This window comes from Populus nigra, chromosome 2 (assembly GCF_951802175.1).
Source record: "Populus nigra chromosome 2, ddPopNigr1.1, whole genome shotgun sequence".
NCBI lineage: Eukaryota > Viridiplantae > Streptophyta > Magnoliopsida > Malpighiales > Salicaceae > Populus > Populus nigra.
In genome coordinates this window covers 44653738-44676540 of record NC_084853.1, presented here as the reverse complement: position 1 = coordinate 44676540, position 22803 = coordinate 44653738, and the positions used below count along the sequence as shown (strand labels likewise).

The 22803-nt window shown below is 34.8% G+C and overlaps 4 protein-coding genes and 1 non-coding gene across 7 annotated transcripts; 1 reads left to right on the top strand and 4 right to left on the bottom strand.

Moving 5' to 3' along the window:
• The first annotated feature begins 1048 nt into the window (after nucleotides 1–1048).
• On the top strand, nucleotides 1049–6683 carry LOC133681524 (uncharacterized). The gene is made up of 10 exons (XM_062104585.1): nucleotides 1049–1421; nucleotides 1497–1602; nucleotides 1715–1775; nucleotides 1880–2175; nucleotides 3011–3150; nucleotides 3684–3758; nucleotides 4229–4319; nucleotides 5345–5548; nucleotides 6039–6083; nucleotides 6290–6683. Exons 1-10 carry the CDS (start codon nucleotides 1218–1220, stop codon nucleotides 6373–6375), a joined length of 1308 nt encoding a protein of 435 aa, XP_061960569.1. The 5' UTR covers nucleotides 1049–1217; the 3' UTR covers nucleotides 6376–6683.
• Nucleotides 6684–6846: 163 nt separating this feature from the next.
• On the bottom strand, nucleotides 6847–6919 carry TRNAK-CUU (transfer RNA lysine (anticodon CUU)). The gene has a single exon. It is a non-coding gene; the product is annotated as a tRNA-Lys (tRNA).
• Nucleotides 6920–7334: 415 nt separating this feature from the next.
• On the bottom strand, nucleotides 7335–9555 carry LOC133681426 (methylsterol monooxygenase 1-1-like). 2 transcript variants are annotated; one of them, XR_009836517.1, is made up of 5 exons: nucleotides 9156–9555; nucleotides 8738–9060; nucleotides 8143–8290; nucleotides 7782–7973; nucleotides 7335–7666 (listed from the first exon to the last, which is right to left on the bottom strand). XR_009836517.1 is itself a non-coding variant. In XM_062104469.1 (5 exons), exons 1-5 carry the CDS (start codon nucleotides 9483–9485, stop codon nucleotides 7583–7585), a joined length of 918 nt encoding a protein of 305 aa, XP_061960453.1. In that variant the 5' UTR covers nucleotides 9486–9552; the 3' UTR covers nucleotides 7335–7582. The 2 variants fall into 2 exon arrangements, 1 of the variants encoding a protein (XP_061960453.1); XM_062104469.1 differs by having other exon boundaries at nucleotides 7941–7973; nucleotides 9156–9552.
• Nucleotides 9556–12798: 3243 nt separating this feature from the next.
• Nucleotides 12799–16299, bottom strand: LOC133681913 (glutathione S-transferase 2-like). 2 transcript variants are annotated; one of them, XM_062105107.1, is made up of 10 exons: nucleotides 16173–16295; nucleotides 16004–16097; nucleotides 15881–15937; nucleotides 15687–15772; nucleotides 15348–15419; nucleotides 14968–15021; nucleotides 14802–14877; nucleotides 14421–14482; nucleotides 13924–13983; nucleotides 12799–13045 (listed from the first exon to the last, which is right to left on the bottom strand). In XM_062105107.1, exons 1-10 carry the CDS (start codon nucleotides 16203–16205, stop codon nucleotides 12947–12949), a joined length of 693 nt encoding a protein of 230 aa, XP_061961091.1. In that variant the 5' UTR covers nucleotides 16206–16295; the 3' UTR covers nucleotides 12799–12946. The 2 variants fall into 2 exon arrangements, with proteins under 2 accessions (XP_061961091.1, XP_061961092.1); XM_062105108.1 differs by lacking the exon at nucleotides 12799–13045 and adding an exon at nucleotides 13139–13400 and having other exon boundaries at nucleotides 16173–16299.
• Nucleotides 16300–16923: 624 nt separating this feature from the next.
• LOC133681834 (ATP-dependent DNA helicase 2 subunit KU80) lies at nucleotides 16924–22602 on the bottom strand. The gene is made up of 12 exons (XM_062104993.1): nucleotides 22490–22602; nucleotides 22288–22380; nucleotides 22150–22201; nucleotides 21895–22026; nucleotides 21046–21449; nucleotides 19656–19942; nucleotides 19370–19565; nucleotides 19044–19250; nucleotides 18548–18715; nucleotides 18154–18456; nucleotides 17392–17522; nucleotides 16924–17303 (listed from the first exon to the last, which is right to left on the bottom strand). The coding sequence occupies exons 1-12, from the start codon at nucleotides 22502–22504 to the stop codon at nucleotides 17243–17245; spliced, it is 2049 nt and encodes a 682-aa protein (XP_061960977.1). The 5' UTR covers nucleotides 22505–22602; the 3' UTR covers nucleotides 16924–17242.
• Nucleotides 22603–22803: the final 201 nt, after the last annotated feature.

Sequence of the window (22803 nt, the reverse complement as noted above, 5' to 3'; positions counted from 1 at the left end):
TGATAGTATGAAAATAAGATTTTCTTTTGAAATTCAAATGGAGTTTGACAGTAAACCGAATGTTATCGTTTTTATTAAATTAAGATTTGAGCTTAAACATTAACTCATATCTACTTATATGTCGTGTCACAATTTCAACTCTTATTAGAAATCAATATTTTTTTTGTACTTCTATTTTTCTTGTCTGAATGTAGATACTCTCTATCCCCTTAAATTAGGACTAATTAGATAGATCATGAACCATTACATATTTGATGTTTGCATAGAAATAAAACTCATTATGTAATTATCTATGTTTCTTTTTTAAATTTTTTTTTTTTAATCTATGTTTCTTATTTTTATGCTAGGAGTATCTAATAATATGCGAATTTGTAATAGAGACCTTTATGTCATGACTAGTTACAGATATATAGCCAAAGGAGCTACCTTATAGCGCTCCAATTTTTCTTGATTGAGTGAAAATTGTACTCTACAGACAAAGGGTATTATAAATTCAGTTGACAGAACTCTAAGAATCAAACGTTGTTGTTTATTATCCAAAAACATAAGGACACTTCTACAAAACATATCCTTCCATCATCATCTCCCCAATAAGGTTGTTATTTGGTTTGTTGCGTACATGATATCGTCCCTATTAGCTTGAATTCTGTCCATCTCTTCCCGTGAGATGGTCTCACCCTGTCTAGTTTTGCCCCATGTCTTTTTTTGTTTTTTAAATGCCTTTTAAAATGATTCTCCAAACTGTTTTTAAAATATTTTTAAATTATTATTTTTAAATATTATTAATTTTTTAATATTAAAAATAAAAAAATATTATTTTAATATATTTGTTTAAAAAAAACATTTGTACAACTGACTGGTTGTCTGGGTGGGTACTCTATTTGGTTCTTCTAAGCTGGGTTCCTACTTATATTTGGGCCCCACTAGTTTCTCATCAGGCTTAAGTCCAGATGTATTTCCCTAGCTCTATTGGGCCTGCTGCCTTTGTACTTGGACTTGTTGCTTTATACAGCCCGCTTCAGAAGATTTTCCTGGATAAAATATCAAACTGGTTTTCAACTATTTCCACTCCATTCTCTAATTTCTACACTGGAGAGTGAAGAAACAGTGTGAGCGAAAGACGCAACAAGGCGACACGTATAACACCCCCCCCCTCCTCGCCGGGGGCCATTTCTCATCATCGTCGAGATCACCTAATTAAAAATTTCGAAAAAAATATGGATCAGGTCCTCCCGATTGCTCTTATCTCGGTCCTTCTCGGTACTGCAATTGCTCTTATCTTCTTTAAAAACTACTTTCTCAAAAGAAAATCCGAAATTGGATCCATCGCGAAACCCGAAATCCATCCGGATCCTCTTAGAAAACCTCCTAAACCCACTCATCAATCTAAAAAGTCTCACTCTCACGCCTCTTCTGATAAGGTAAAGTAAATGATGAATTTGAACTTGACATTCTTATTTTTCGAGTTTTTATTGTCTTGATTGCGAAATGTGCAGGATCATAACAAGAAACATCATCCGTTGGATTTGAATACTTTGAAAGGTCACGGTGATTCAGTTACGGGCCTGTGTTTCTCTTATGATGGACGCAGTTTGGCTACCGGTAAGTACATGTGCAATATTGTTAGATATTTATGGATGATCAATTTTAGAAATTTTTACTGAGTCGGCTGATTATGTCCTTTTTATTTATTATTTTTTGAAAAAAAAAACAGCTTGTGCAGATGGAGTGGTGAGGGTGTTCAAGTTAGATGATGCTTCGAGTAAAAGTTTCAAGTACGAACCTGAAGCTTTTCTTTTTCAGATTATGTAATTAGTCTTTAAATTGGTGATGCTAGTTTTTTTTTATTTTTATTTTAGTGCTGATAGTTAATTTGTAGGTTTTTGAGAATTAATGTGCCGGCTGGAGGTCACCCGGTTGCAGTGGCGTTTTCTGATGACGCGTCATCTGTCGTGTTGGCGTCGCACACACTGTCCGGTTCTTCCTTATATATGTGGGGAGAGGAAAAGGTCAAAGATTCTAATGACTCTAAGCAGCAACCAAAGCTTCCGCTACCAGAAATCAAATGGGAACATCACAAAATTCATGAGAAAAAGGTGGTTTTGACCCTGGTTGGAACTGCTTCAACTTATGGCAATGGCGACGGAAGTACAATTGTGGCCTCTTGTTCGGAAGGTACGTGCTGATCTTTTTCCTGGGTTAGATATCGTATCCTATGTGTTCTAATAATATTTAAATGGGCATGGATGGGTTGATGATATAAATGTTCTGGCTTACTATTGGAATGGTATGAATACTGGGATCCATATGTTTGCTAACCTTGTTAGACTAGGAAATGATGCCTAAAATTTGGACAAGGGCTGCAAATTAAGTGATTATAGAATAGGTATGGTTTTTAAGCATGTCTCAGATGTGGAGTCTTTGCATATGAGACTGGATGGTTAGATAAAATTTAATTGTCAGGAAAAAACACAATTATCAGATATTTGACTTTAGTGGTTTCTGACTTTTTTTGGGATTTGTAATGTTTGGAACAAATTTTATTCTTTTGCCTTACACATTGAAAACTGTTCCATCCATCCATAATTTAACTTTAATTGTCCATCACGTGCATCTCACATGGTTTCAGAAATGACACTCCATGATTTTATCATGAATGTAGCCAACACTTTCCAAAACTGTGGATTTCTGTCTGATTAGCTGCCTTAAAAATATATTAACTAAGGACACCGGACAGTGCTGACATCTGTGCATGGGTGTGGATTCTGGTGACCAGGCCACTACTAAGACAACATGATATTGTGATTTTTTTTAATGACATGATAGCCACCGGAAATCATCATTAATCTTAAGGAATAACCCGTTGAATTTGTGATTTTAAATTATCAAACTGATATTACCTGGAGCAGAAAAACCCAACCTCTTCCATTCATACTTCTGTTGTAATTGTTTTTCTTTCTTGGGTTTCAGAGAGCAATGCTGATTGTGTATTTTCTATGCTACTTTCCAGGTACTGATATCAAAATTTGGCATGGAAAGACAGGAAAGAATTTGGGGACTGTCGATACAAATCAATTGAAAAACACAATGGCTGCTATATCACCAAATGGACGTTTCATTGCTGCTGCAGCTTTTACTGCAGATGTGAAGGTGAATATCTCTGATTACTGGCAAAAGCATTTTGTTTGGACTCTGTTAGATATACCCCTAGTTTGTGCAAAACAAAAGAAACTCATTCACACAATGCACCATATGATGTGACTCTTGATAAAGTGGATGGTGTTGAAGATTCTCAGGTATAGAATCTAACATCCCCTGTGACACTCATGGTACTTCCCAAAAACAATTTAGTTAACTCATTTGTGCGCAGTCAGTTGAGTTCATTTTTATTGGTGCAAAGTATTTTTTTTTTAATAACCTTAAGAAGCTATTAGTTTAGGCTTGCTTACAAGTTTGCTTATGAGTCAATGTATCAGGTCACATCAAGAGATTTATCTTCCCTCTAATGAATTAAAACAACTGTTATTGGTCACCACATATGGATCAAGTCTATTATCTTCATTTGCAACTGCTATACAAAAGTTATTTTGAGAGGCCTGGATCATAATAGCAAGCTTTAAATTTAATTTTCTGGTAGTATTTGAATATTGAATTGCTATGGTGGTTTTAAATTTCTTTGTCAGGTATGGGAGATTGTGTATTCAAAGGATGGTTCTGTCAAGGAGGTTCCAAAAGTCATGCAACTTAAAGGGCACAGGGTATGTACTCTACTCAATATTGACCTCTGTTATTTCATCCACATCTCGTTCAAGCTTTGCTGTCTTTGTCTATCTTTTTCCCCTGTGCTCCAAATTCCCTCATTCTTTATTTTGTTTGTGAGCTTCATGGATATGTTTGTAATATGTCTCTAGTCAATGATTGGATTAATGCTGAATTTTTTGAAGTGGATGTGCATTGAGTAGTAAAAAAATGTTAGTAACAGTGATTAAATTATTGTCTGATATGGTGCCATAAATGTTTATCCTTGTAGATATATTCAATCTGTCTCTGGTTGTTGATATCGATTCTCGTCTAAATGGAATGATCTCTTTTATCATATTTTAGCCGTATCATTTGAACTATATTGCACTTCTGGAGTTGTTGTTATTTTGTTTCTCACCTCAGAATATGCTCATATATAGCTTGGATATGCTATTGTTTCTCATCTCAAGTTAAATTTGATCTTCAGAGTGCAGTAACATGGTTATGCTTCACTCCAGACTCAGAGCAAATCATCACAGCCTCCAAAGATGGTTCAATAAGAATATGGAACATCAATGGTATGTCCTTTAATAGATATTTCTCTATGTGCTTGAATTATGGAACATCAATGGTATGCCCTTTAATAGATATTTCTCTATGTGCTTGAATTAGGACTCCCTTAGAAAAGTTGAAAAAATAGGGCAGTGCAATTATTAGTATAGGAGGGTAAGGGCTTCTCAATTTTTGGATTTAATGTCCAGAATTGAGACAAGGCATGATTTCCAGGGAATGATTGGAAACCAAAGAGCATTATGATCTAGCATTTCAGGCTGAGCATACATTATCTTTAGATGTCATGTCAGTTTTATCTAAAATAGCACTCCATTGTGCAGAATCTATAGAACCACTAATCTCTGAACACCATTCCAGTTTTGTCAACAACAAGAATTGTTTCCCGCTTCAATATTTTATCGAAGTTCTTGTAAAGTATCTAAGCTAATATTTACCCCCTGTATATCAAGCATTCAACATGTATATCATCCATTATCTTACAGTCCAAACTGGCACCACGATGACTGGAATGTGTTTGTTGGGTTGTTTTTCATCTGTGGATCAAGAGAAGTTCACCTCTATGCTGAATGTCATGCCTTTAAGCATGCTTCTTTTGTCATGGTCTGCAAGTAGGAAAATTGATCCTTGGGCGATCTACTAGATGATTTCAAATTTCAATCTACAGATCATCTGTCCTTTTCATGCTTTAGCAGGATTTTTGCTCTTCTTGTTGCTGTGAATATACCAAAAAGCTTTATAGTATTCTTGAATACATTGAGGTTCATGACTACGTTGCAACTTTTTTAAAAGTAAAATTTGTGGTGTCATGGACTGTTTCTCTGTAGCTGCCTCTAAAGAAAATGAAAATGGGAGACTGGTATCATGCTATGAGAACATAACGCATGTCTAATTTTTTGAGTTCTGGAATAGATTTGCGGGTTTCTAATTTTTCACTTTGACATACATTTTGCAATGTATTTGTGTGGCTTTTTTGTGTTGGTTATTATATGATTAAGATCATACTGAGGAGTTCTCGTTTATTACCTTCAAGTTCGTTATCATCTTGATGAGGATCCAAAGACTTTAAAGGTGTTTCTGATTCCACTTCATGATTCAAATGGTGGAACTTTGCATTATGATCGTCTCAGTTTATCCCCTGATGGAAGGATATTGGCTGCAACCCATGGTTCGATGCTGCAGTGGTTATGTGTTGAAACTGGAAAGGTTTTGGACACAGCTGACAGAGCCCATGATGGTATGCTTTTGGTTCCATTTCTGTGACTTTATTTTAGTATGTTTTTCTGCAGAGTGATTGAAAATGTAAGAATATCATATTCCTTTCCTAAATATATCTATTTTCTTGGCATGAGTAATCGGCAATGGATACTTTGATTGAGATCTTGATGCAATGGCAGATTTGTCTCCAGTGCCCAAAAATCTTGCTTTCATATGGAAATCTGATTTTATATTCTCAACAGCATTTGTTTTGAGAAATTGGACAAATGAATTCATTTGAGTTAAATTTTTATTGAAGTTGTTTTTTCTCAATGTATTGCTAGTAGTTCCACTCTAATTGTTGATCATGAAAATGGTTTCATTATTATGTATTGATTTACTACTGGGGTTCCACTTTCTCGAAACTGCTTCCTACTTTTTTCAACGAGTCAGACTTGGCATGTTTTGTAGCAAATAAGCATGGGGAAATCTCTTGGTGAATCTTGGACTAATGCTAGTTTATCATGCAGGTGACATCACATGGATTGCTTGGGCGCCTAAGCCTATTCCAACAGGTGCTTATTAAACAAAAATGGTTTAACATTTGTGGCTTTTCTGTTCATTTTTTCATTACCTTATGCTATGTGTATCTTTTAGTTTTTTTTTTTGCTCTTCTTTATGGGAGTATCTCCAGGAGGGAATAAGAAAGGTTTGAGAGTTAAGGAAATAGTTCCAATGATTCCTTGACCACCGTGATTTATAACCACTTATTGTTCTCCAGGTGATGGACAAACTTCCATTTTGGCCACAGCCAGTGTTGACAAGAAAGTGAAGTTATGGGCAGCTCCACCACTCCGATCAGCATAATGGATTCCACTGACAGATATAAAGCATATACAGGGAGTTCTTGACCTGACATTCTCATTGATTAGCCATAGCTTCCTGAGTTGCAGTATAATCCGCTCAGGTTCATTTGTACCAATCACTTCAAAGAGAGTCGAAGAGAGCAAACCTTCCAGCTGGGTGGTTGGACACGGCGGCACACAGGACAAGTATGAAATTTTAAATTGAGAAAAACTAATCGTTGTATGGCTAAGGTAGCCTGATCTGACTGAAAAGTTTTGGTGACCAAATGTTCCATAAAGAAATAGAAGATGGTTTTGGTTTTGGATGCATGATTCTCATATGGCACTTAATTAATCAATAGACAATAGTATCCTTCATGGAAAAAACTGGGTATCAAAATGCCACTACATTTGCAAGTGGATCGAGCTCTCGCCCTTGTAACCTGCCTGTTTCCGCTCTTAGACTGGGTTTTTTGAAGCAAAAAACAGAGAGCGCCCACCGTGGGGCTCGAACCCACGACCACAAGGTTAAGAGCCTTGCGCTCTACCAACTGAGCTAGACGGGCTTGCGAGGGTGCTTTGGATTTCTTCATATAAATTTAGGGTATACGTAAATTTATAATAATTCAACAAATAATATGCTGTTGGGGAGGTGTCGAGTTTTGGATAGGTGGATCTCCTGGCTTTAAAAAAGGTAGAGAAGATGTCCTGCAAGCACATGAATATCATTCTAAACATTATTTTTTTATTAAAAAAAGCCAGGAGTACTTGAATTCATCGATTGATTTTATGTGATCCAGGATTCATGAATTTCCTTTATCGGGGGCATTGAATTCATCAATTGATTTATGCGATCAAGAATCACCCATCATTTACGAATTTCCTTTATTGTGGGCGCAGGCAGCAAGTGCAGAGGATATGGATCAGTCCCACTGCTTCTATGATTAATGCTGGAAACCTAAAAGATAAAATGAAAATAAATAAAAATTGAATGTTTTTTCCTCCCGGATCTTCTATTTAATTACCTTGCCAGAATTTGTTTTCACAGTAATGGCCAAAAGCTAGATAATAGAGGCCGTAGCTCACCAATTTATTTATATTTTGGATTACAATCCGAAGCCTAACACTTACCTCTACTACACATCCTCACAAACCATAGCATCTTTTAAATACTAATGATATTACAGAGAAACTGGATCAAAACACTGCGTCCTCCTGATATATCGTAGTTATTCGGATTTGAAATCTTGGGCAGGCGTGGAATTATAGCTGCCCTCACGATGTCCGCCATTCCTCTCCACTCTCTCCTCCATCTAATAAAATATGAAAATAGTTAGCTAGCCATAACGATCTACTATAAATTCAACCTACCTGTATGGGTAAGCAAGGAAATTAATTTCATTTTAAGAACTTGTTAGGTCTCAATACCCCATTGCAACATGCAAGTACTCAGGACAATGATAACCCTTGAACCATCATGAAAACGACGTCCCCTTGGAAGTCGAAAATGGCATTTCTGATCACCGGCTATATTTTGGCAGTGGACCCTCGTGTGTATAAAAAAAGAAAGTTGCCTTAGAGAGGTACCTTTCGGTGGATGGACTTGTGGTGCCGATAGCCCTGCCAATAATTCAGTCATGCATCAGAGCCATTATAAAACACAAGATATATGTACTTGTGATTGCATCTTAGGAAAACATCACCCAGATCCGGTTCATACGAGCCAGGGCCTTATGATTGTTGGGTACATACAATAAATCTCTTCGTAGTTGTCAGATACAGGACTCACCTTGTCTGTTCCATAAAGGTAATCACAGTATGTGAAAACGGAAGCGAAATTACTCTGGCTATGGCGACCCACGTAATGATGATAATCATGGTACTTTGCACCTCCGTAGAATGGTACAAATCTTGTTGGACTCCATGAAAAATCATATCTGCATCGCATCAAATAACATTTTATGTACTTGATTCAAGTGCTCATGTCAAGCCACCAAATTAAGACATATCCCGGCGGTTGTTGCAGTAACTTGAAGCTACTGGTGACTTAATTCATCTTTTCATTATAGAAAAGCAAGTAAAACACTTTTCATGACAATAAAAAATGAATTAATATTTATCAGTCATCATAACTTAAGATCATGCAAGGAAAAACCACATGTTACATCCTACTGTTTAGTGTTTATGAAGGGCTATATTGCAAGGCACCCTCCCGAATTTGGAGATTATGTCATTCCCCCCCCCCCCCCCCCCCAGATTAGAGGGATTTGTAATCTCTCCATTATCGATCCACTACTAGAAACTGTGTAGGTGCTGTCAGGATTTGTTAACAAAATCCGGCAGAAAGAGGAGTTGAAATAAACGAGAGAGTTTAGCATGTGTACCCGCTGTGAGTCTCTATAGCTTCCATTTGTCTTAAAACGAACCATAGCCAATAAGTAGTAATGTGTCCAGGAACTACTGCAGGACCAAGAAATGCAGGCATGCCAAGAATCAAAATTTCAGACCAGTGTGCATAAGGCGCTGCAAACCCCATTGGAGCACTATATTCATGGTGAACATGGTGGATTTTCTCATAGCCCCAGTTGGAATGAAGCAACCTATGAACCCAATAACCGGTATAATCCTCTATCAGAAAATACACTAATAACTGCCAGAACATTTCCCCTCCTGAAGGTAATGACAGACTAGTTCGGATGCCAATCAGCTGGAACAAAATCAAAGTAGTTAGCTTTGTTAATCTAAAAATTTCTTTTAGTTCTCATAAAATTGCATTATAATCATATATACGTATTAATATACCTTGATGAAAGGGTAAGAAGAGACTTGAAGAGGACCAACAACAACGATAAAAGTTTGCATAACTTCTTTGTAGCATTTCAGCATGTCTTGGAATGAGTTCTTGATTTTGGATTGAATCTTGTGCTTGTCTATCCTCTTGGACCGGCTTAGCTCAATAAACATGTATGGGAGAGGAGCTACAGAGTAAAAGAGGATCAAGAAGAGAATGTTATGATAATGAAGAAGGTAATCAGGTTTATTGGCTGAGTAATTGAGCCATAGTTTCTCTGCAATAGTTAGCTCTCTGCCAAGAGCTGCCTCTGCTTGGTGCAAGTTCTGGTAAGGCAGCATTGTTAATTAGAGGGTGAGAAATATGATTGAATGCATGACAACATCAGAATAAATAGGAGTTCGCAGAACCATCAGAAATCCATTCAACTCAAAATTAATTTTAATGGTGGTAGAGGGTGTGTGTGTGTGTGTGTGTGTGTATTATTATTTTGTGAAAATGAAATGGTTACAAATATTTGTGAGTTTTAATTTAGGTTAATATAAGTTAAAAAAAAACACAAAGATGGACAAAATAAAATAAAATTCAGGACATATAAAAAATAATAAAAATATTTTTATCTATGATTTATCTCTCGTATTTATATTTTTTTATTTATTTCAAGTGCTCTTTTTATTTTTTTTAAATAGACCTTAATTATTCCAGACACTGTAAAATTTATAAAGTTCTTTTAAGTTTTTTTTATCATTTTAATTATTTTTTTAAGCAACATAATACTTAAAGGGCATATTGCTAATTGACGTAAACAAAATTCTTTGAAATTAACAGACTCAAATACAAGCACTAATTTTTCTCTATGGGAATTATTAGGTTTAGCACCAATTTTTATGAGAAGTGGGCATTCGATTTTTTAATCACTATAATAAGGTTTTAAATTTTAAAAAAAAATCGAATCCATCATCTCATGATCAAATATTTTCATTTTAATTGTATTTATCATAAATAATTTACATCATGCAGCCTTTTCCCCTTCAATTCCCCCTGAAAAATAAATCTCAATTTCGTTGAGGAGAAACCAACGTTTCTGCTGCAGAATTTGCAAGAAGTTGAGCTGAGAAAATAATTATCTATCAATCAATATATTGGCGTCATATACAAGAAACCGCAAGCTAGTGTCCAGCCGACCAGGATATTCCCACACCGCTTACATTTACACACAAAATCCAAGTGAGTGTTGGCGTGACACCTGACGGCTTACTCCTCGACCATATCTCGCACGTGAGACCAAACTAAATCAACCCACTTACATGTATACCTTAGAACAAGTAAGTGTATATTTGAAGTATATAAAATAGGTGATAAGAATATATCACTATTATTTATTGATTAATATGTGTTTTATTTCTTGTTATTTTTCACTTGAATATATATTAAAATATTTTTTATTGATATCAGCACATTAAAATAATCTTAAATCTTAAAAAATCATCAATTTGATGTTTTTTTACATTTTTAAAAACATAAAAAATAAAAGTTAACACACTACAAAACAACGTGTATTTCTTTAGTTTTTTTTTTTCAATTAGTATGTACTATTGTCTAAATGAAAAATAAATTACCAGTTTATCACTTGTTTTTCATATACAATGATTTTAATATACGTTTAAGTTAGAAAATAGGTAAGTTCATAATTTATATCATATTTACTCTTTCAAACTCTTGATTAACAAATATTTTAGAATACAATTGAAAATATAAACAAGTATAAGGATGATATTAAACTTTGGCGGGTCTTGCCTTCTTCCGTTTGACGGTTTCTACGTAGCTCTGTTATTATTTTTTATTAGAATGATATTAAACAAGTATAAGGATGATATTTAAGTTCTGTTATTATTTTTTATTAGAATTTTTTTTAAAACTATGTGAAAATTATTTTAATATAATTTAATCGATTTAATAAATTTAAAATTAATTTAAATGATTGATAAAAATAATTTAAAATATTATTTTTATTTATATAAATATTAAATTAATTTGAATTTATTCAAATTAAATTATCAATTCACATATGATACTATTATTTTTAATTCAATTTATTCCCTCGCTGCATGTATGATTTTTACAAAATTTAATTTTAATTTTGAGAAGTGTAATTTAACTATTCAAATTTTAAATTTATCTTTCAAATGTCATTAGTTCGAGTCTCACAAATCTTAGGACCACTGGAAACTTATATAATCGTTAATTTTAGAATTTATAAAATTAGAGCGTGTTTGGCAGTGTGGTTGCGGGTGCTTTTCAAATAACTTTTCGTGCCAAAATGCATGCCAATGATGTTTTTTCATTTTTTAAAAATCATTTTTGACATCAGCACATCAAAACGATCCAAAACGTACAAACCATATTAAATTTTAGCAAAAAAACAAAATTTTAAATTTTTTGGGAAAGCGGCCGCAGCCGCGTTCCCAAACGGTGCCTTAATCGAGGTGCATTTAAAATAACCCGAAGATCTATATTAATAATAAAAAAAAAATTAACCCTTCACTTAATTAATTGAGGTGTGAAAAATAAACCAGAAAAAAAATTTCAATGGAGGGAATGCGTACCATGTACAAAGCAATTATTACATCTCTGAAGAGTCATTATTAGACTCGAACCTAGATTAACCGCTTGTAACCTTCTTTCAATTAAGCACTTATACGCTGTGGAATGCTTCATCTCCATATCTTTAATCCATAAAATTCAAAATTTAAAAATTTAAAATATGAATTAACAAAAAGTATGTCCTATCTTTATTATAATTATCTTCTTATAAAATAATAATAATAATAATAATAATAATAATAATAAAATTATTATCTAATTATAAAACCATATTTGGATCAACTTGCGTATACCTCGACTAATTTCACGAACGAACCCTAAAATTAACGATTATATAAACTTTCAGTAACATTAATATTTATAAGATTCAAATTAGTAATTTTTAAAAAATAAATTTAAAACTTAATCAATTGAGTTAAAGAATCATGATATGCTAATTCTATTTAAAATAATTCTATTTAAAATCTCGAAATTAGTACAGAATTGGTACAGCTTGGTGTGGATCACAAAGTTTTGATGACTTTATCAAATGAGTAAAGAGTCTATTTTTAATCCTTATTTATATGTAAAAGTCTTCGTATGTAATTTTATTTATGAACAATTCCTCAATAAAATATTTTTTCATAATCTAGTTAAGGGTGTGTTTTTCCTTGTTCAATAAGTAACTACTAATACTATTTACTAGGAGAGGAATAAATATAAAAAGATAAAATAAAAGAGATGATTAAAAATATATATTTTGTATGAAGATATTCTTATTATATGATTTTCTCTTTTATCCATATATTTATTTTTTTATTTAAAATGAAATTATTGAGTAAATATTGGTCATTACCCATTGATTATTTTAATATTTCTCTATGTAACTATATGTAAATTGTCATAACTAATTCTTAAATTAAAAAAACAAAAAAGAAATTGTCAGAGTTATTAATTGCCACCAATAAATACTGTATGCCTTATCTTATCCTTTGCCTGGAGCGTCCCTCATCTCAAGGAATTGGGTTTTCCGGAAATTTTGTCACATAACTCGTTTGTTTGTATGTATCATTTAGCCAAAGCATAAGATATTTTATTTTTCATTTTACCCAGTTATTTATCAAATAAAAGGGGGGGAAAAGAAAGAAGTAACTCGATAGCTACGCCGGACCTCTTGAACCTAAAGCTTTGATGACATTCATATAATAAAATAACAAACTTAACTCCCTGCATCTGGTTGTGCTTCCGGGGATGAAGCTCGGAACTCCGGTACGGTCTTGTATGATTCATATACCCTACTTAAAATAGGGAAGTTGGACTGCATAAACAATCACACAGCTGTTTATCAAGAGAAAGAAATCAAGATAATACCAATTTGATAAAACCATATACAGACAAGAATACACCAAGCTTGAATCCACGAAACCACGTATATATTATCATAGTCACTGCATCGTGCTGTTTCAACATTTGGTTAGTGTTCGTGGCAAAAGGGATAGATACAAGAATGACAGAAATATGCTTGATTCAAAGGACTGAGATGAAAACAGAAATATAAAAAATAAATTTGTGCCTCGGATAGTTCTTGAGTGAATTTTTTTTCCTTCTAAAACAGGAAGGACAAAGGGGACATATCCCTTCTATCCCAACTCTATTCGTCTCATGTTTAAAGCCTGTAAACCAGTAGAGAAAATAAATGCTAAACATGCTTCACCACCCATGGAGAAGCTTCTCAGATTTTATATGAACATCACACGCTAGGAACTTTATGAAATCCTCTTATTTTATGGCATGAACCATTTGATGTATGGTGAGAATTCAGAAACTTATGAATCATAAGCACAAAAATAAAAGTTAATTATGCGAAATTGTGAAGGATTGTTGGACTCCAAATTCTTCTTTCAATATCCGACTTTAGTGGGATTTTTTAGGTTTCTCAGTTATTCCAAGAGAAAAAACTAGGTACAGTGCATATGCTTCCTGTGTTTGTATGAAACACATTTTGTTAAAGGATTAAAAACAACAGGTTTATGAACACAAACATGAGAAGTGTGTATCTACAGCAGTGCAAAATTACAGTACAGTATGTAGTGTCCAAGAAGTAGCAGCTCTGCTGTGTGGACGTTGTAATGATAGAACTAGTTTGGAAAAGAATTCTAAAGGAAATAAAGAAAAGAATCAAGGGAAATGCTTTACCATATCAATGTTGAACCTCATAACAACTGTAGCAATCTGTGGGGCCAAAAACACATCCGCCTGCAAACAAAATAAGAAATTAATCTGATCTTTAAGAGGCTTAAGATTTGAAATATCAAAATTAAATTTCTCTTATTTTCTGAGAACATTGATTTAATCAGAGCAATATATACTTCTAAAATATATGAGCATCAGGAACATGCCAATTAGAAATCACACTTTGTGCATAGTTGAGAACTTTTGTTAGGTTCAAAGTAAATCATTTCTGCACAATGCTATCGTTAAAGTTTTGAATCAGAGCAATCAACCAAAAGAATCAATAAATGACTAAGAACCAATGAATTAGATGGGTGAACTGCCACACAACACTGACATATATTAATGTCTTGCAGAGAGGGTGCATTAACAACGCAAGACCATTAAAATTAGTGGAAGTATTCAGATATGATAAATTAAGTTCCGTGCAAGAAACAGTAAACAAAGTATTGAAAAGAGACCATGTATAATGCTTCTCCAGTGGCAAATCTGCTTGCAAAGTCTTTTACCAACTTCTCAAGTGCTGTAGAAAAGAATAAAAACACTTTACATGAGCAACAAGGAGTGCACAATAGCTTGATATGAAGGGGTTAATAAATGATACAAACGACAACTCTAAAAAAAACATTCTACAATCTGATTCCACATGGACTCTAAGGTTGCGTCCACAGGCTATAAATTTCATGCACTGCAAAAGTATTGCCACTCATACCCAATTGTTTCTCTTTCGTAATGATTTCAACTATCATGGGTGTAGCTAATCTTGGTAATTATCTCACAAAGAAAGGAAAAGGAAAGAGACAAGGAATTAGATTGCTTCCGTGATGAGAAGAATCACATACCAAAAAAACCTTTTTCAATACTAGATTGTGCCCATAATAATCCCTCTTCTGGACCAACTTTTTCTTCAATGCGTTTCTACACAAAAATTAAGACATGGCATAGTTGATATATGTGTGAATGAAACTAAAAATAACGTGGATAAACCATTGAAACTAATACATGTACCCCCAAAGCCAACATATGAAGAGGTTGTATGCTAGAGCAGACGATACTGGCAACCTGTGACATGTTACCGTGATTAGCATGGTTACACAAGAAAAATTAGTTAATAACTACTGGCATGTCCATGTAGTCTGATTCACGTTCCGTACTCAGAAGGAAATGAAACCATCTAGATAATAGCTAACAAAATCCAGTTAGCGTGTTCTGTTTGCTCCAGCTGTAAAGACCTTTCGATTGATGAAGGTTAGAAGCAAGGGATCATTGAATCCATTCACAAGTTCAAGACTGTTGCTCTTATAAAACACGTTACATAAGAAGATTCTTAATACAATGTTTTCCAGACACTTCACGTTTGAAAATATAAGCAATGACAACAATCTTACTTGGAGATTTAGAGCTTTTCGCCGAGGATCATCTGGCAGCAAAGCTCTCTGAGGATACTTTTCTTCCAAATACTACCCATTTACAACAGAAAATTATGAATAGACACAAAAATAAATATGGCATAAAAGAAAATTCATCGAAGATCTCTCAAAAGTTAACTTAAATTTATCATGATTTATGAATTCACACAGCCCAACATTAAATGGAGGCCATTATTCACTCACTCACTCCAAATCATGGATTTATGCCTGTAGATCCTTGTCTAATTTTCATAAAATGCAACCGCAACGAGAGTGTTACAGTATGCATAAAATCCTTTCTGAGCAAAGAACACTGACCAGCAAGATTGCTAAGGAGTCCGAGACTACCACATCACCATCAACCAAGACTGGAACATAACGGAGAGGATTCAATTGTTCAAACTCTGCAACAGAAATAACACTCATCGATCCTCACTACCTGGACCTTGTACCAGTACGAATCTAAAATCATATTCTAGGTAAGCTAAGTATATGAAATCTTTCAACCTCACCTGTACTAAACTGCTCTCCTTTTGCAAGGTTGACTGCTTTATACTCATAATCAAGTCCTGAACAGTTCCATTTTTCAGAAATGATTAACAAAAGTCGATCAATATAAATGTAGAAAATGATACCTTTAAGGTTTAAAGCAAAGCGGACCCGCCATGAACAGGAGCTGTGCGAGAAATTATACAAGACGAGCTTTGGTGATGAATTCATAGTGTCTCTCTGGTAAGTCAAACAGACTTTTAAGAAAAGATTTTATAGAAAAGTGGAAGCATTAGACAAAGAAAGGTTAATTACCAGACAAAAGGTACTGTTGTTGAGCTGTTCCATTAAAAAAAAAAGGTACTGTTCAGAATGGTGAGAATTTTTTTATTGGAAGCAGAGAATCCTTTGATTTCACAGTTGAAGAAAAGTCAATTGCCAGACAAAAGTCAGATGGTTGTGCCACGTCATCATGTGATATGGTGTTAGCTTCAGTCACCACATTGTTGTGTTGTGTTGTGATGTGATGGATATTTTCAAATTGTGTTTCTGATTTGTTTTCCTTGTAATTTAAGGGTTTTTTTTTCAATTGCATTTCAAATTTTTATTTTTTTGATATATTAAAATAAAAAATATATTTCCAGATAAAATCACCTTAAAAAATAATTTTTAACACATTCTCAAAAAGACACTAGTATTAGAACAAGAGATAAATAAGCATGAAAAATCACTCTGAGTGTTTTTTTTTATTATAATTTTTTTAAAATTATTTTTACTCTAAAAAATATCAAATTACTTTTTCAAAGTGTTTTTTTAATAATTTTAATATATTAATATTTAAAAAAATACTGAAAAGACATGAATTCATATTAATCTCAATAATGGGCGGTCTTTTCGAGTGGTAAATTTCATTTTTTTCCCAATAAATTAGCATTTCTTTATTTGTTGTATTATTCTTCTTTAATTATTGTCAATTTAAAACTCCCATGCCAAATAATCTAGTAATTTTTCAGTTTTGAAATCAACCACTGGAGCTACCATAATCAGTTTTAGTAGGAACTGGAAATGGGAGCATAAAGGGTATGTCTTATCTCACTCCGTTTTAGTAGGAACTCTGTATAGCTTGCAAATTACAAGAATATTTCGAGTATAGGAACCCTAGGTTGCCATCAACATGACAAAATGGTATGATTAATTTCTAAACAAGGCTTCCCATAGTCAAGCCAGCTTCTAAAATGGAAGATTTAGAGGAAATTCATACACCAATCCCCCTGTATTTCAAGATTTTGATGACCCTATACACGCATATGATTCTAGTCATATACCTTGAATCAGCAAAATACAACATGACCACAAGGAATCAAACTTTACATTAAGTCTCGTTCTCACTCAAATTTCAGCTCTTTTTTAACCAGAAAGTTTCTAGCTTCATCATCTGTAACCTCACTGCTTAGAGAAACAAAATATAGAAACACCAGATTATTACGAGTTCTTAACAATCGTAAATAAATAATAGATGAAATTAGAAAGAAACCTGTCTATGGCTTCTGACTTTGAAATCAAAGTGAGTCCTTTGGGTATGAGGGATTCACAGAAATTGCGAAGCTTTTTCTCTTGGCGGACATTGAAAAGATGGTGAAGGAAATCATTGAACTGTTTAGGTTCCTGCATGGAAGTTTAAAAATTAACCAGCTATTCTTGATTTAGCCTGATAGTCCAAATGATTAACTTAGCCTAGGACGGGTAAATCACCACAACACCCCGGCAGTTGCCTGTGCTAAGTCAAGTTAAATGCAGGTAGATATGAAAATATAATACTTCTTCATCCAACAAAGTGCTCGAAGTCGATACTTCACATAACTATCGAGCAAACAGAAAAACCAGCAGTTGATATCACAGGCTGTCAAAATGATTGGATCAATGTTTTTGTTTTCCACATGCAAGTTCTACAGAAATTTAGACTACATGACAAGCTTTTATCTCAAGAAGGTAAAACTAAATCACAAGACAGGGAAGGTTGCTTGGAAGCAGCATATCAATAACCCCTAAAATAGTTTCCAAAATCACTTGATTATACTAAAGAGGCAAATACATTTGGAACCTCAAATGATGCACGGTAAAGTAAATAAACATCGAATATGAAATATAATGGGCTGGGTCAAAGCAGCACCAGAGTTGCAGCCATAGAGAAATTCTATAAGGATGAGTAATTAACACTAATTATAGACATAAATCATAAAAACTATAGTTATACCAATTTGGAAACTAAAACATCTAGAAGATATAAAAGACCTACCTGCTCAAGGATGCAACCTTTGCGAAGGGCAAGTAGACATTCCAATGCTTTACCATGATTATCCCCATCATAGGAATTCTCAACCAGGCTATATATTTTATTTTTCATATCCTGAATTGCTTTACTAACCCAATCTGGACTATCTCTGCATGACATCATCGCTTCAAAATCTTGAACTGGACTTGAATCCCCAATTTTTTCAACCTTAACAGGCTTGACAGCTAGAGCATTGGTTGTATCTTGATAATCCTCATCAGAACCAGAGGGTTTTTTCTCCAATAACCGCTTGCTTGATTTCTTTAGCTGCAATCAAGATCAACTTAATCAATGCCCACGATTAGCTTGGCAACAATATGACACTATTCTTGTAATGGAAGTTCTCAGAAATACCCACCCTTGGATTCTCCTTGAGTTCAAAGCTCTTATAAAATGCATCAACTGCATTTTTCTTTTCAGAAAGAAGATCTGGATCAGCTTCAGTTATTGTTTTGAGAGTTTCATCCAGTGGAGGCACAGCTGCATCTGGATGCTTTGACTTTAATTCAAGATGACGATAAAACCGCTGAGAAACAGAACACTGCCATCAGTTTCAGTCAGAAAGTTACCACCACCTGCGCAGGAGAGCAGGGAAGGGCAACTGACAGTAATTCAACATACAGGCACTGGGTGTCTTATTTAACAAGGCCAAACAAATCATGAAGGTGCTCATATAAAATGAAAATTTCAGAAACACACATGAGAAATCACATGATAGGTCATGGTTCAAATGCTCTATTTTTTCATTTTAGCTCTCATATAATAAGCACCTTGAGGATTTACTTGAAAAAATTAACAATTGCTAAACAAAACTACATCAAGCTGGTGTACACAAAATATATGCAGCCTAATACCTCCAGAACAGGATTTGGTGTGAAATCAGGCAGTAGAGCTTCCTGTTTGGCAGATGGTGCAAGGTCAAGCATCTTTACAAGGTTATCTGCAGCCTCTTGCTGCTGCTCATTCGGCTGCCATGAAGCTGGAAAACTGCTGAAAGATGGAAATTGAAATTCCCGGACATCCTCGGCAAAAGGAAGTACATTGAAGTAAAATGAATCAGGCTGCCCAGCAAACCAGAAAGCAATTCACTATGGTAACTAAACTAAAAACAACAAACAAAAGCAAGGTGCAGAGTTAAACAATGTGATGCTGAGGCACCAAAACATGTACTAAAACCTACAGTGCTGTCTTTCTCAGATATGTTGGGTGTCAAAACCCCCACAACAACACTCCCTTGTCCTTGTCTCCAGACACATCGCAAAATTGCAACCTTATTCATTTCCTTCATTGCTCTAGCTAAAGCAGAAACTGCAAGAGCAGCCCTTGCATTGCCTGGTTCAGGAATAAAGACGTTGACATCTTTCATGTAGTAGTGCCTTTTTATTACATGTATGTCAGGACAAAAGAAAAATATTAGACAGTTTTTATTTTAACCCACCAAACTATACAAAGCAGTGATTCTTTACCGCATTATGTTTGAAGCATCAGTAAATCCTAGAAGCTTCACGCTTTTTTCTGGTTTGAATTTGACAGCATCCCACTCAGCAGATGATATTGGAACAACTTGTGGTCCATATCTGTAACCCTTAATTCTTTGTTCTGGAGGAACAACCTTATTAGGATCTTCCACACTTTTGTACTCATAATCTACTTTGACTTCATGCGTCGCAAATCTGTCAGTTGGAGGCGCTTTATCAGAATATTTCTTCAGAGTGGGAAATTTCTCCTCTGAGGTTTTTTTGTAGACCCACACCTACTCACAGATAATATGAACATAATAAACCTCCAAGTCTATATTCTAAAAATGCAGCTTGCAATACTAGTATACACTAGAATTGAACATAAAAAAAAGAACTTCCCAAACATTGATCATGAGAAAGTTAAGTTGACAGAAACTGAATCAGATTAGGATTCAAACTGCAGACAACAAGAGCGAGCTAATGCCACATAGCCACTGAAATGGCATGATTTCTTTCATGTCCAATTTAGAGTAAGATTTTGACTCAACAAAAAAATACAGAATTGTCATGCAGCACAAAAGATAGCCATTGCCAGTAAAAGCAAAAGCCTGCGTAGCCACCTCTTTCACTCAAAAAAGGACTCTTACAGAGGTTAGTGGACTGCACCATGGGCCTCAAATGCCATGGATTCCAGGCATATTGGTGTTGAACACCGGGTGTAGCATGTGTCAGTGGTTTGTGGCAGGACAACGCAAAAAAAGCATCAGCCCAGTGTTTAATGAGTACTTCAATCAAATTCAAGCCTGTGGAGGTTTCAATGAGTTTGATCAATGTAGACACGAGGGAAAGACTCTGCCTCCAATTAGTAATTGTTTTTACAGAACTCACTTGGCTGCTAAATACATATAACCCTGATGAGGACAGAAACTACTATGTTAGCCTAAATGGGGTTGATACCTCTTGGTTTGGGTTAATTGCCTAGTTACTGCTGCTAGAGACACTGGCAATCATCCAGCTTCCCTTCCATGCTTCACTAACACCATAAAATTGTTACTGAGCCAGACTCTTCATAGCTAATATTAACCATTTAAGATGACTAGTTATTGTCTACTATGGTAAAGCTGTGCTGCATCCAACAATCAACACACACCATAAATGTAAATCAGAAACCTTGGACCTCTCATATGCTCCCATGGAGCTGAGAGGTTTAGATGACCCGGTTCAGTTGTAGACTTGATTAGTGAATCTCACAAAAATTTACTGAGAGGTGTAATAAGGGAACATTCACATCAGCTCAATCTAATACATCAAACATATTTAAAATGAAAAATGAACAAACAAAGAGAATATATTATAACATCCTAAAATATCTTTAATGATAAATCAAAGACTTCACCTTAATCTTCATCTTGGACCCAAGTTCAAGATCACCTCTGAATATTGTTACTGGAGATATATTTCGAGTTTTAACTGCACCTAACAATGCAGTTGGACCCTCAACATACACTGCCCTGGCAGATGTTTTCGCTGAAAAAAGATTCAGCAGTCGATCATTTTCAGCCATTATTCTTTGGTCTCCACCCCCGCATAATCTTCCCCTCACAATAACACTTTCCATTTTCATTCCATGTGCACTCATTTGAGCCGCAATAGTGTTGACTTGATCTTCCTTGGTCCCTTCACATGAATCTTTAATAGGGCACAGTGCATTTGTAATAAGACACAGACGCTTTTTTCCTTTGTTTGTTGCTTGATACTTCTTTATCAGCATATCCATTCCAACAACAATAGCATCAAGATCTATCTAAGTTAAGTACTAAATTATTAAGCACTGATAAGATTAACACCATACCATATTATTGGGACTAAACAAAAAGAATCAAGGCAGTCCTCTAATACAGATGCATGCACGTGTCATATGAGAACTGCACGCTCAAAAGACTTATTTTAAATATTTGTCCAGAGTTATCAAAGCTCACTTCATCCTCTATCTGAAAAGAAATTCCCTTGGAAGAGTTGAGAAAATAAAGAAAGTGACCCTTTCTATTGAGCTCAAAAGGCAATGCCAGGTAACAGGAGGTGAGCACTAATAACAAAAATGCAGTAATACACCTACACAGAGCATAAACTTCCAAAACGCAAGGCCAGGAAACAGAAGGTAAACACTAATAACAAAAATGCAGTAATACACCTGCACAGAGCATAAACTTCCAGAACAAGTAATATAGAAAAATCCAGTGGATACAATCTCCATCAAAGTTTCCTCGAGGGAGCTCTTGAAATGCATCAACAAGATCTCCATCAACAACTTTGATATTTCGTAAGACGACAACATGCTCGTACCCACCTACTTCTTTCGTCAGCTCATTGTCAGTCTCTAAGAATTTAAGAAGGGCAAAATTAAAAACCAGCATAAGCAGGAAATCGGTAAACCGAACCCTAACAATACAAAAAATAAAGCAGAAATCAGCAATCAACAGAGTATACGAAATTAATATACCTTGAGTCCCGAAAACAACAACTCCAACTTCATCGAATTTTCCATAAATCAACTGCGCATAAAAAACAGAGGAGAGATTATAAATAAGAAACAACAAAAGGACCATAACATACCAAAACTGGCAAAAATCTGTGATACCTTTTTCTGAATAAGCATGGAGCAAACTTTTTTAATTTCAGGAAGAGCACTGTACATTGTTGGACCGACATCGAGTAACAGCACCAATCCTTCCTGTTTCCATAACCAATAAATAAATTAACTAACTGTAATCTAAAACCCTGGCAAGGGAGGGGGGAAAGGTAAGTATCGATCAAGACTAGCGAGTAATGAGATGATTTACCTTGTTTCGAGCCATTAGAGAGTGGGAGAGAGCAAAAGCTTGCTGTAGAAGCTGAAAATTGAAGAGAAAGGAGTTAACCTTTTTTTTTAGTTTTGAAAATGGCTTGACGGTACTCGAGTTTGCTGGTTTTTTGCTTGCTTATTCCCGCCTCGGGTTGCCAAGGGGCAGGGACTGTGGGCCTGTGGCTGTGGATTGCTTTTGCATGCGGAAGAGAGAGGTGGGGTTTAGAAGCCCAAAATGATTTTAAGCCCTAATCTGATTAGCCCATTATTTTGACCAAAAAAATCTAATTAGCCCATCAAACAAAATATTGC